Source organism: Rousettus aegyptiacus, unplaced genomic scaffold (genome assembly GCF_014176215.1).
Source record: "Rousettus aegyptiacus isolate mRouAeg1 unplaced genomic scaffold, mRouAeg1.p scaffold_m13_p_6, whole genome shotgun sequence".
Lineage (NCBI taxonomy): Eukaryota > Metazoa > Chordata > Mammalia > Chiroptera > Pteropodidae > Rousettus > Rousettus aegyptiacus.
Window position 1 is genome coordinate 3,312,479 of NW_023416309.1, and position 13,406 is coordinate 3,325,884.

Genomic DNA, 13,406 nt, shown 5'->3' on the forward strand with positions numbered 1-13,406 from the left:
TGGCAGAATTAATTAATCAACATTGTGTCCAGTTCTGCTAAGAGCTGCACCCCTGAGCCTGCCCAGTTTGAGACTCAGGGCTCTAAGGCAAGTAACCTCTGTCCCCTAGTGGTCCAAAGGAAGCACTGCATGCCTGAGAGGGCCAGGCTTCCTGAGACTAAGATAGCCCTTAAGTCCACATAACCTTTCATCCTTTGGCCTCTGGAGCTTCCCGTTCTAAACCACATGCACATAATGACCATTAAGGACTCGGTTCTGGAAAGGCCAAATGCTATAGGAACTTTCTGAGACTTTTTAACCCCTTGATTCCTTTTACGACATCTGTTTTTCTTAGCTTTAGAAAAAGTTTTCAAGTTTTCTTGCCTTGAGTTATGGAGATCCTGACTCAGGGATAAGATGCTGTCCAAAGAGGTAGTCAGTTCTGAAAGTCAACACTAATGGTATTCCCAAGTAGAAAACAGTAAGAGACTCTGTGTGTGTGTGTATGTGTGTGTGTGTGTGTGTGTGTGTGAGAGAGAGAGAGAGAGAGAGAGAGAGAGAGAGAGAGAGAGAGAGAAAGTAAGAGAGAGAGAGAAAGTAAGAGAGAGACAACAGAAAGACAGAGAGACAGCATACAGAGTGACAGAGACAGGCACAAACAAAAACATACAGAGAAAGAGAGAAACTAAGACAGAAAGACACAAAGAGGAAGAAGTCCCCATTAATGTTTGCACTTTTAGCAGTTTCATCCACAGATGATCTTCAGCCAAATCTTTCCCTAAGTCCTCAACCATCTATAACAGGCAAATTCCAGAAACCAAGGATGTCCTCAGTCCCACTGCCCTGGGGGCAAACAGGAGGAGGTGACCGCCCAGTCTTTGGTAGCACCCCAGGTTCTGAAGTGGGGTAACTGCCAACAGCACTCTGGATGGTTGCTCCAGGCCCTCCTTGCTGTGGAATAACGCAGGAACTTCTCCCCAAAGAAAGGCTTATGAGAAGACTAGGATATCCAGAATACCACCTGCTCTACTCCCATAACAGGATTTTAGAAGTCTCTTTTTAAACCATTCCCGGCATGGAGCCAGGGGAAAAATGCAGAGGCTCTGATAAGCACTTGGAGGAACCACCATATTCTGCATTTCTCCACCCTGCGTTTGATTCTGAAGAAAGAATGTTATGTTCTGGAAGGTATGGGCAGAGGCTGGCTCATGCCCAGGAGGCTGAAGGCGAGGGAAGAAAGCGGGTCCGGATGCCTTAAGTCTCTGATGTAGCCCAGCGGGCTGGTGCCCTCATCCGTGGGGGATGAGGCCAGGCTGGTGGCGGAGTTGGTAAGCCATGAGCAATCGAGGATGAGGGAAGAAGCTTACCCACTGAAGTCACTGCCCTGGGCCTGGGCCTGCCCAGCGATGGCATCCATGATGGCGTCTTGGGAGTACATGCTGATGGGCGTGTTATACTGCGCATGGATGATGGTGGCCTTGCCGCCCAGCCCTTTCACTTCGATGGGCTTGTGGGTGGACAGGGCCGAGTCCTTCAGGGCGTTGGGGTTGAAGCGTTCCTGGTAATCGGCGCTGGGGGAGAGGAGCAGGGGGAGCAGAGGGAGTAGCGAGGAGGGAAGTGGAAGGAGAAAAGGGCAACAGGTGATATTACATGGGAGGCTGGTGGTGGAGGGTGTCGAGAGAGATCTCCCAGAGTCTGATCCCAGGTCCCCCCAACTGTGGGTGGGCTGGGTCTGGTCAGGAAAATCCTCAGCACCCTCCCCAAAGCCCTTTGCAGGTTATTCTTGCCCATCTGGGCTTTTCCAGATCCCTGGAGGCCCCGGCTCAGCATGAGCTACCGTCCGGGGTCAGCAGGGGGCGTCAGGCATTGAAAGCTCTCTCACCGCACCAGCTGGGAAGCAGAGACAGAAAGGGTTGGGGAGTGGGATTGGGGGTACAGGAGCTGGGTTACACGTGACAGGCAGCAGCAGCCCAAACCGAGTCCAGGACGCACAAAAGGCGAAAAGCAGCCCCACTGGAATTTTGAGATTTGTTCCTCAACCAAGGGGCTCATCCTACAGGCTGCCCCCCGTGGCTGGGGGTTTCTGCTCCTCCAGACGCTTCAGTGCATGTGTTTCTTCCTCCCAGCAGGGCTCAGGCTTCTCAGGCCCCATCATGTCCAACTTGCTTTGTGGCCCATCAGTCTCTACCCATCAGGGCTTTCCCCTCCAACAGGCAGGTGTGCTCACCAGGACAAAGACGAGGTTAGGCATGGCCCTTCTGAGGGGTCCCGCAAGGACAGAAATGTCTTCAGGTTCACACAGAACCCCGCATCAGCACAGCATTCCACCCACCGCCCACCAGAGCCAGCCTGCTGGTCTTAAGCAGCTGCAGCAGGAAGTTGGGAAACAATGGAATGGCAAGGGTATCAGATAGAGGCCTAGGACCCCTCCCCAGCTCCTCCACTCCATATTCGCAGCTTCACACACATGCGGGCTCACTCAAGAACACAAATGCACCCCCTCTCACACATGCACACACACGTACACATGCTGACAGGCACACGCTGTCCAGATGGACAGACACACAGACGCATGCTAGGATATGCACGCAAGCGCACACACATGCTTTCCTTGGATACTAACTTGGCCGGAGAGTTGGCTACCACCTGAGGAGGAGAGAAAGAAGACAGGGCTATCAGATCGAGACTCCTGCTAGGGGGGCTATCCTCAGACTGGCCATTGTGGAAGCAGAGGCAGCCGAGTCAGGCCCTGGTTGAGGAGAGTGCATAGTGAGGAGGTGAAGAGTTTAGAATTGGGTCATGGCTTCTTGGTTTGGGTCAGAGATGCCTACAGCAGCGATTCCCCCTTGGTCGGTCCCCAGTACCCACAGTTTGGCTAGTTAGAAAGGTTTGTTTGTCCATCTTATGGACCCTCATGCACATGAATCCTCTACATACAACCTAGCTGTAGACTCTAACGGAAGAAGCTGGAAATGGAGACAGGACCAGCTGTGGCTGCCCCTAAGTACCTCCTGGTTGGACATCAGCTCTGCACTTAGCCCTGTTTAATGGGGGCAGCTCTGGGAGTTCTGCAACCTGAGCAGGAGTTATAGTGGTACTGGGTGTATGTGTGGCCAGCTTACCCACAGCCCACAGGACCCGCTCTCCTTCTCAGAGGAGGGGCAGGCAGCTGTGGTTACACCTCCTGGGGCACAGGAGTTAGGGGTTCTGTGCACTTCCCGGTGACCATTCCTAAAGGCCCTGTGGATGGGCAACGAAGAAGTGTGGGTCCGAGTTTTATTGCAAGAAAGCTCTCAGCCAGGGCAGCCCATCTTGGACACTACAAAAGAGACCCCACCCTTGCTCTTATCTGAGAACATGCCTTCTGGAACACCGTCTCCTTAGTGGAGGTGTTGCCTGCATTACGTCTCCTTAAATGCAAATTCCTTGCAGCAGCAAATACTGGCAGCAGCTATGGCCCTGTCAGAAACCTGAGGGGGGAAGAGTGCAGAAGGTAGTGTCTTTGCCCCCAAACTCTGCCACCTTCTCAGATATGACTACTGTGGGTTCTGACTGGGAGCCTGCACCCCAGCTGGCTTGACCCTGATCATCCTTTATTCAGGACTTTGGGGAACCAGGCCAAAGCCAGGGGCCCCAAAGCTCCAGGTAGCCTCACAGTGGCCCAGCTCAGCCCCAGGCCCCTGTCTCAGAGCTGATACACTTTCCTCCGTCCTCCAAGACTCAAAATAGCTGCGAGAGGAGCTATATTAGGAAAGGGCCAGCACAGACCTTCCATTCCTTCTCCATTTTTGGCCAGTCCTGACAGCTGCAGGGTCAGCTCTTGCCCTGACCAGCCATGCACCCTAGAGAGGGCAGTGTTGGCCTCTGGGACTGCCTCTGGCCTGCTCTGCCTGGGCAGCCAGCTCCTTCTTTGGCATTAATTTCTGTCCCCTGCTTAGCTTCCTCCTGAAGACCTGGAGGCTGGGATGCCTGCAGCAGACATAGGTCAAAGAAGAGGTAGCACCCAGGTCTTGGGGAGGATGACTCAAAGACCAGCCCAGGAGCCCTGGCACCTAGTGGCTTGAGGGACACTGCTCTTCAGTGCTAGCCCCAGAGAGTACAAAGAAAACAGGGCTGCAGGGATGCTCAGACCCTCTGTCCTTGCACCCACCTTTTCCTCTCCATGCTTCCCAAGAGGATAGAAGCTGCCAAAAAGGAGAGTAGGGGAAGCATCTTCCTTTTGGACCCAGACAGGACAGAATTCAAATCTTCACCCGGCCTCTTCCTAGTGCTGTGATTCTGGGCAAGTTACCCACCTGTCTCTCCTCTGTCTCCCCATTCATAAAATAGAGATAGTGGTGCCCACTGCACAGACAGGTTGTGCAAATTAAATAGAATACTGAGAGTAAAGCCCTCAGCATAGGTTAAATGTGCAGTGGATGGATTTCAAGCAGTTAGACACTTATCGAAGGTAATGCCTCAGCTCAACAGAGGCCACCGGAGTTAGTTCATGTCAGAGGCTCCACCCTTCCCGTGGCAACAGCACCGGCCTTCATTTAGATGAAGTGCTCCCTCTTCTAGCACATCTTCCCTTGGAGGAAACTGTTAGACCTTGATGCTCTGAGCGTCAAATATAACGTAACACTTATTGGGTTCTGAGAAGTCCCTGTGCCAATGGGTGGGCACCTTGGGAGTCATGGGAAGCAGGGATGGGGCTGACCCCTCACTTCCCTGGGCAAGTAGGTAGGTCCCTGTCTCCATGCAGGGAGGAGTCAGGCTGACCTAAGTGCCAGTCCTGCCAGTTATTAGCTGTGTGATCTTGGGCAAATTACTCATAGATTCTGGGCTTCTATTCCCAGCTATAAGTGGGGAAAATGATGCCCACCTCTGAAGTTGCTGGGAGAGTCGTGTTAGTAAAAGCACATGGACTGTTAGCAGGTGCCCAACCCAGACTGAGAGCTTGGTAAGGGGAGACATTGCTCTCGTTGCGGGTGGACCTCACAGAGTTGCCAGTCCACCAGAGACAGACTTCCCTGTCAGGTGCCAGTCCCAGGGGGACAAGAAAGAGCTATCAGCCTATCCAAGGCAGAGAAGGGAGCCATTTCTACTCTGCCATTTCCTAAGTTTTCTGACTGAAGCTCCTTGCTGGAAAAGCCAAGGGTATATGGCTCTGCCACCTTGGTCCAGAGAAGCCAGGGTCCAGGTGCTCCGACTGTGGAGTGTCTGAGGTTAGCTTCACTCAGGATCCAAGAAAGAACTGGAGGACCGGAGGAGGTGGGGATCCCCAGGACAGCAGTGAGCTGAAGGGGCACAATATCTTACCTTCTGTGCCAAGGACAAAGGAAGGGCGTGGGCTTGGGTCAACTGACCCAGGCTGTGTGACATCAGGGAATGACAACAGGTAGGACGTACTGAGTGTGCCAGAACAGAGCTCAGTGCTATGCATGTGTTGTCTCCTTCAGTTCTCCCAGTAATCTTGAGATCTGGACAGTCTCATGTCCATGTACCCCTAACCACTGACTCAGCCGGCTCTAGGGCCATGGGAGAAGTTAAAACAAGATAAAAAACATGAAGGGCTTAGAAGCTAATATATGCTCTGCTTGAGGGCTCCTTTCCCTGGGCCCCTCTGTGACACTTTCTGGCTCTAGGTTCTTTTCACTCCTATGCTCGCAGAGTCCCGCTAGCTAGATCTCAGGGGGTGGGGGATGGGTTGTTGTTCTACACAGCCCTTTTCCTCAGGTCCTGCTTCCTTGCTGCTCTACCCTAGCCAGGGTCAGTCCTGCAATCCTGCTCCCTTCATACCATTGCCAAGTCTCTCTGCACCCAGCTTATAGATGCGCCCACCTATGGGCAGCCTTCCCAGACCACCCCCAGCATTAGAGAGCCTGCTTTCCTACCTCTTTAATTCTTCTTTGCTCCTGCCTCAGGGCTCTGAGAGGGGTAGGGACCAGCCTGTCCCCTTGTCCCAGAGCTCCTGGAGGTAGCAGGCTTTGTCTTGTCCTGGACCTCAACTTAACCTTCTCTGAGCCTCAGTTTTCCCCTCTGCAAAATCTGACACATCACTCCAGGGTGGTTGCATAAAGAAATGATGCACCTGGCTCATGGCAAATGTCAGTCGGATTATTGCTTTCATGGCTGTCAGCCTGAGCCACCTCATGGGGTCAGGGCAGGTGGATTGAGGCCAGCTCCTTGCTCTGACCACCTGACCAGGACTTTACCGAGCACCAAGGACCCAGGTGGCCCTAGACTACCAGTGGAGAGCTGTACACCCGTTACCTACCCTCCTGGGAGTCCAGCACCTGAGGCTTTCCCTCGGAGGCTCATCTGATACATCTGAGCCATCTCCCTCAGGGTCTCTGCCGAGTACAGGCCAATGGGGTTGTTATACTGCCTTGGCTGGCTTGAGCCCAGTGGCATTTTCTGGCTGAGCGAGTCCAGAGCCCCTGGGCTGCCCTGTGTAGGGCCGAGATCAGAGGCCTCTGTGTGTGAGGAGAAGACGGAGGTCTGGGAGAAGGAGGAGCTAAAGGTGTGCCTGAGCTCCGGGGTGCCCGGGCCGACCCTTGTCTCGGAGTTGGGGCTGGGTGCTGCCAGGCTGCTGTTCGTGTCCAGAGTAGGGTCCTGGCACAGGGTAGCCGTCATGCAAGGGAGAGAGAAGAGAGCAGTTAGAGGCCACACATGTCCCAGTGTTTCTGCATGGACCTGAAACGGAGGTGTTAGTGTGAGAGCTCTGCAGCCTGCAGCCTGCTGCATTGAGCTCAGGTGGGACCAGAAAGAGAACCTAGAAGAGAACGGTTTTGTCAGGAAGAGCAGGGGAAGCACACAATTGTGAGCGCCAATGCTGGCATCCACCTGGACAAAATGCAAAGCTTCACACAGAAAACCAAGCCAAGCCAGCCTGCCTGCAGGACTGGAGGAAAGGGCTGGAACAAAAGGGCTGTAGGTCTCAGGGTGTGGGGGAGCCACCTCTGAGCAGGGGCACCTGGTAGGCACAGCCCAGCCTTCTGTTCTATGGCCCTCACATGGTGAGTGAGAAGGGGTTCCCCCCAGCTGGTGGTGGACAGGCAGGGTGAAGGTGCTAGAGGGAAAACTGAGGAAATAGGGGACTGACATTTGGTTCTCTTGGTTTACTTCTGCGATTTCTCCCAAGTATCCTTCTGCCTATTTCCCCAATCTGTCACCCACTCCAACCCCTTAGTCTCCTCCTCTCCCCTCTCTTCACTCTGCCCCTTGCCCACTCTGCTTCACTGAAGAGACAGGGGTAAGTATGAGGTCATACAGGGAGAGGTGGGGAGTGGATTCCTGTAGGAGAGGTGGGATGGGCCGCCCATGCCCTGGGCCCGCAGGGTTTAGCTGTTTACAGGGGACTGGGAAGGGGCCTGGGGCACAGGGTGAGGTCTGCAGCCAGACTCCACCTTCTCTCCTGTGCCTGCTTCTTGGCCACCACCAGCATTTCTGATTGGACTAAAAGGGCGATAGGGGCGTGTAATTGGGAGGAGGAATGGAAATCAGCAGGACAGAGCCTAGGTCAGAGGAGAAACTCCAAGGGCCAGCAGGCCCCTCCATGCCTAGGAGCCCCTCCTGGGATGACCAGCTGAGTCTGGGGCCTCCAGCTTTCATGCCACAGCCCCCATTCCCCCCACCACCCATCCTACCTCAGGAAGATGAGGGCCAGAGACTTCTGGACACTTGTCCTTGTCCTGCCTGGGATGTCCCCTTTCCTTAGAATACTGCTGTCTAAGCTGGTATTACATATGCCCAGCCATGAGGCCAGAGGTGGTGGCACCCAGGCAGGCACACCAAACTTAGTATTTCATGGGGACTCAAACACCTCTCTTTGAGGCCTGCCTCACCTCCCAGGGTCAGCCATGGCAGGGCAGTGGTGGGGTAGAACTGATCCTTCACCTCACCCCAAGTAGTCCAGGCAAGGGTTAGGCAGGCAGACCAGAGCCTGCACCCTAGAAACCATGACTGAGAGTGGAGCCTGCCACCAACTATCGGCACCTACCTTCTGATGAGGGATTACTGGCAGAGGGGACTGGATCGGGGGTGCTGCTGTGGAGATGGGGATGGGACGCTTCGACCTGTAAAAACCAGAAATGAGACCAAGTGAAGACAGTCACACCTGGGGCCAGGAGCTCCTGCCTCATCAGGAATGGTTAGAGGAGAGCAATAGAGTACTGGGGAACCAGATCAGAGGGCCCGAAACCCACTGTTCACCCTGTCAGTTGGATGATCAGAATGGAGAAGTCATAGCCCTTGGGCATTTTGTAGCCACCGGCTTCTGCTAGGTCCTTAGGAGGCTTCCTGGGCAAAGAAGAAGCAGGGAAGACCCTGGGCCGGCAGCCTACACACTGGCAACCCACCCTCTCAGCCTCATCTATAAATTGAGACACAGAGATGACAGGTGCTTGATGCTGACTTAGGCCTAGTCCTTCCTCTAGTCCAGGGGCTGTCTTTACTGCCCTTCAAGGCCTTGTAGCACAGGGTTGGGCCCACACAACTGCTGCTGGGATAGCCCCTCTCTTGGGCCCCTGATGCCCACACCCCAACCTCCCCTCTGCTCTGGAGAGCTCCCACCTACTTCTGCAGTGTGAGGCTCAGGTTGTAGCTGGCAGACTTGATCTTGTTCTGGGCCTCCAAGTGGGTCATGGTATCTGTGTTGACACCATCAATGGCTACCACGAGGTCACCCTGGGTGAGCTGGGACTGGGCCGCCTTGCTGCCTGGTGTGATCTGAGAGGATAGCAGATTGGGAGATGAGCATTAGGGGGGTGGGCCTGAGGATGGGCCAGTCCCCAGGGAAGAGTTACCTGCCATCCTCTAGTAGAAGCCTGCCATTTTGTCTTTCATTCACTGTTGCTAGTATCTGCTGCTCACTGAGTCTGATTCTTCTTGCTGGTACATAGCCACTACATTTCCTTGTGCTTTGTATCTGAGTCTGGTTTTAAGACTAGCTCTGGCTAGTAGAATGTGGATGGAGGCAGTACACACCACTTCCAGTTCTTTCTCCAAGCAGCCATCCTTACCATCTTGCACTCTCTCTGCTTATGGGCCGACTGGATGCAGAGGACCCAGAGGAGGATAGCTAAACCACTATGGAAGGGATCTGGATCCTGGAGTCACTACTTGGAGGAGAATAACTAAGGAGCACCACATTGAATGATGCATGAGAGAGAAATAAACTTTCATTATACTAAGCCATTGAGATTTGGGGGCTGTTTGTTACACCAGCTTGCTTACTACAATACCTGCACCCTGGAAACCTAGAGAGTGCTTCCCAGGCTCCAGGAGGGAGGGAATACTCAGGACTTAAGATTCAGCACCATCACAGAGACACTGCCAGATCAGTAGGCAGGTGAAATGCCCCTTTACAATACATCTTAGTGTGAGTGCCTAGTGCTACCATGGCAGGGGGACAGTGGCCTAGGGAGCCCCCACCCTGCTTGGAGGAGCAAGGCTGAGGCATGAGGCAGGGCTCAGTGTTCTGAGGTTGGCTTCATCCTTCCAGAAGGGGAGGTGCAGGTGGGAGCCAGTTCCCAAATCCTGCACCTTGATGACATCACAGAATATTAGAGTCTGGGTGCCCCACTAGTGTGAGCACAGAGAATGTCAGGTATGCTCCACCCTGGAACACCTCCATGTGATGAAAGGAAGGCCACACCCCCAGGGACATTACTTGGGATGCCACGATGGCTCAGATTCCACTCCAGATGACATCATGTACAACGCCAGATTCAGCATGGTTGGCTTCCAGTAATAGCACCCTGAAGGCTGTGGAAACCCCACTTGCAGTGATATCACATCAAATACAAAATTCTGAATGGCCTGGCCTAGTGACATTCCATGGAATATCACAGAGACTCTGGCCCACTCCCATGACACCATGTGGAATAACATGCAAGCCCACCCCCTGCTGATATCACACAGAATGATTTTGTGACCTTATCCCCATGACATCATAGGGAAGACTCCCCTGTGACATCATGTGAACTGCCATGCAGGCCCCACCCCCAGTGATACCACAGGAAATGAGGGTGTGCTTCTGGGAGTCACACTCCCTACCATGCTGTAACTGGAGGGAGCCCCTTGGCTTTTCCTCTCCAAATGCCCACCAGCCAGTCCTTCTGGCTTCTCTGGACACATCCCAGTCACTTTCCTGGCTATATCCTAGGCATGAGGCCTGCTCCTAATGCTGGCAGAAGTCATTTTCTGGCCAAGGCTTGGGGACCATCCTAGAAGAGGCTCAGAGAGGACCTGGGGACAGTCCCATGCCTTGTTTGTCAAGCCTGGTAGGCCCTCCTGCCAGGCCCTGGGCTCCTAAACATTGATAGAAGCTTCCTGCCAGGCCCCTCACAGAGAACTCTTATTTAAACCAGAGCCTTGCTGTCACCAGCCTCCAACACATTCCCAGATAGGCTCTACAGGGTGGGCCCAGGAACGGCAAGACGAGGAGAGCCTCGACCAACCATTTCAGCCCTGGAAGCTGTGTTACCTGCTTAAACACTGGCCACCTTTGTCCAGAGCAGACTCTCCCAATCCCCGAATCCGCTGAAATAGACAAGGACAAGAGGAAAACAAACCCCTAGATTGCCAGGTAGCCACATCGTCTGTTTGCTGAGTCCAGCCTGCTTGCCCAGCTCCCACAGGGGCATTTGGAGCTACTCAGGCCTTCTCGAAATGCACATAGCCCTTCTCTCCAAATCCGAAGCCACAGGGAGCCTCTACTAATGACAGGGTGTGTTGTTTCCTTCATTTAAGGGGTTGAATAATGGGTGAAAAGCAACCAGGAAATAAAACAAAACACTTTGTAGGCTGAGTGGGGACTCCTGAGGGCAAATGAGTTGCCAAGCCAGTCCTGTCCTTTTCCTACACCTGGCTTCATGTTCAGGCCTGTGCTCTCCCTAGCATTTTATTACAGACATCTTCAAATACAGAAAAAGCAGAAAGAATTCTACAGTGAACATGCAAATACCCATCGCTGAGGTTCTACCATAACATATCACTCAACTTGCTGTATCACATTCTAACCTCTCTCTCCATCCACCTAATACATCTGAGTATTGAAGCAGTTCAGAGGAAGTAGCAGACACCAGTATGCTTCCATTCAGAACGAAGTGTGCAATACCTCTGCCCTCCTGGTGGACTGCTGGCAGTGCTCCCCACACCAGGGTCCCCACAGCTGGGCCCCCCACACTGTTAAACCCCCACTCTAGGGCTCCCCATATTCTTCTAGACATCTACAGAGAAGGGGCTGTCACCCTGAAGAATGGAGCTCCTAGGTGGGAGGTGGCAGCAAAGACTCCAGCCAGGACAGGCCTGCTGCCTATAGAGCTAACTGCCAGACAGGGCCAGAACTATGTCCAGAAGATCATGGATGACAGTGTAAGCAAGGACATCAGAGTGGCGTCTAAGGCTGGGTGAGACCACATCAGCTCAGGTAAACCTGATGGTGTGGGAGTAGGGGGTGGAGCTGCCCTGGGGACATCTTTCTCCCTCAGGCATTGACTAGCTCACACTAATTCTTCCCACTGGGCTTCCCACCTCCCCCTTGCCTGGCCCTGCCTTGCTCCCTCTCACCCTCAGGCATGGGCTGTGGTGATCCTTGTTCTTACCGAAGAGCTCAGCCTCCCTGGGGTCTGGTCAGTAGCTTACCCCAGGGAAGCCACAGAGCTGACTCCCTCCTGCCCCCAGCACCTGTCTGCCTGCACCTGTGTATGCCCATCAGGGCTCAGCTAGCCTGGCCTTTGGCTGCCCTGAGCAGGACCCAAAATCCCTTGAGCTGTGGGGTAGAGGGTGTTGTCATCCTCTTATAGGGAAGTGCTCTTCTAGTTCTGCTTAGCTTCCCCTAGTGGAGGCAGGATGGAGGCAGGGACCCTCAGCTCGGCTCAAGACCATTAGATCTCCTCTCCCCACCACAGTAGTAGCTTTCTCCGCAGAAGGGTAAGGCCACCCTTGTACTCTCAGTCAGAGACCAGGGCAGTGAAGGATGCGGTCTAGGCTTGATGGACCCACGGATCTCTCATCTGACTATTCCTCTCTGCTTCCCTTTTCCCAGAAAGGACCCAAAGCAGCTAAATCTTTGGAGGTTTTCTTCTTTAGTCTTTCCCCCTTGTAAGCATTTAAAAAACAATTTGTAGTAGTTGTTTCATTTCCACTTCACTTCTCAGTCTTCTCTGGTCACTAGTCACCTTTTACCTGGTAAGCAAGCCCTGGGCAAAGCTCCAGGCCTGAGGTCTTGTCTCAAAGGTTCCCTAGAATGTGCTTAAGGTATTTGGGGGCCAAGATGGCCACCTGCCTTACAGGAGCCCTTTCACCTTGCTGGGACATGGTCTTAGATGACCCCAGAGTGGGCACAGGGATAACCAATGCCAGGGAGCAGTAGTGGCCCCAGACACTTTGTAGGTGCCTGTGGGAGAGGGAGCAAAGGGAAGGGTGTGGACTTTGGTCTGACCCAGACCTGAGAATGTAGTGCCAGCTTCTATGCCTTCTGTGTAAGGAGAGCAACAGTGCCTTTCTCCAAGATGGCTTCTAGCACTGCATTATTAAATAGGGTATTATGTAAGGAGGGCGCAGAGCTGAGAAAGTTTCAGAGAAGCTCCCAACCAAGGAGGCATAGGTGCTGCCCCTGGCCCCTTCCCCCGGAGATGCCAGAGGGGCCAAGGCTGGGAGGCTGCATCCCTGGCTCTACAGGAAACAAGATCTGGAGCTGGTGGAGAGTAGGGTGCAAGGGACTGCCCTGACTGACCAGTTTTGAGCCAACCTGTTGTCCCTAGAGGGACCTGCACATTAGCTGGGGTTGGGGTGGGGTGGAGGGATGGGGGGTGGGAAAGAAGTTCTCTGTCTAGGTTTCCGAGGAAGTGAGACACTGGCTGGGGCTCAGGGGCATCCAAACCATCTGCTTCTATTACCCTAGTTCTCCTGGGCTCTCTGCAGAAGTTCTTGGCCATCACTCTCAGTGTTCAAAACAAGAAAGGCCCCTGCCTTTCCCTCTAGATTTGCCTGTATAGGAGTGTTAGGGGATGGGGAGCAAGAGTAGCTAGTGGATGCTGGGGATGGTGTAGGTTCCAGCATCTCCTTCTCATCCTCCCAGGCTGACCACCCCAGGGGATTTCCCGTGGAGCACTAAGTGCATGACATTGTGTGATTAAATTACCATCATGCCATGTTCCACTCTGGTCCCATCTGGCTTCCCTGGGGCCTTGCTCCATCCCTCATCCTCTTACTGGAAACTTTGTTCTCCCCATGACCCCACGCTCAACCCCATCCTGGCCCATAAACACACCAGGGTCTTGCCAATGCTTGAAAAGCCTCTCCTCACACAGAGGACTTTCAGGGCAATGAAAATACTCTATATGATACTATAATGGTAGATGTATGTCATTACACATTTGTCTAAACCCATAGATTATACAAGAATAAGAGTGAACCCTAACGTCAGGGTGATAATG

The 13,406-nt window shown here is 53.5% G+C and overlaps 1 protein-coding gene across 6 annotated transcripts in view; it reads right to left on the reverse strand.

Moving 5' to 3' along the window:
- Positions 1-13,406, reverse strand: part of LDB3 (LIM domain binding 3) — a 62,309-nt gene that overhangs the window by 44,166 nt on the left and 4,737 nt on the right. For 3 of the 6 annotated variants that reach the window (XM_016142793.2, XM_016142791.2, XM_016142795.2), the window contains exons 3-6: positions 8,540-8,691; positions 7,964-8,039; positions 2,603-2,625; positions 1,347-1,550 (exon numbers count right to left, since the gene is read on the reverse strand). In XM_016142793.2, coding sequence (XP_015998279.1) covers positions 1,347-1,550; positions 2,603-2,625; positions 7,964-8,039; positions 8,540-8,691 — 455 coding nt within the window. Of the gene's footprint in view, positions 1-1,346; positions 1,551-2,602; positions 2,626-6,238; positions 6,577-7,963; positions 8,040-8,539; positions 8,692-13,406 lie in introns of all 6 variants that reach the window. The other 3 variants (XM_016142792.2, XM_016142790.2, XM_016142794.2) reach the window with 1 other exon arrangement.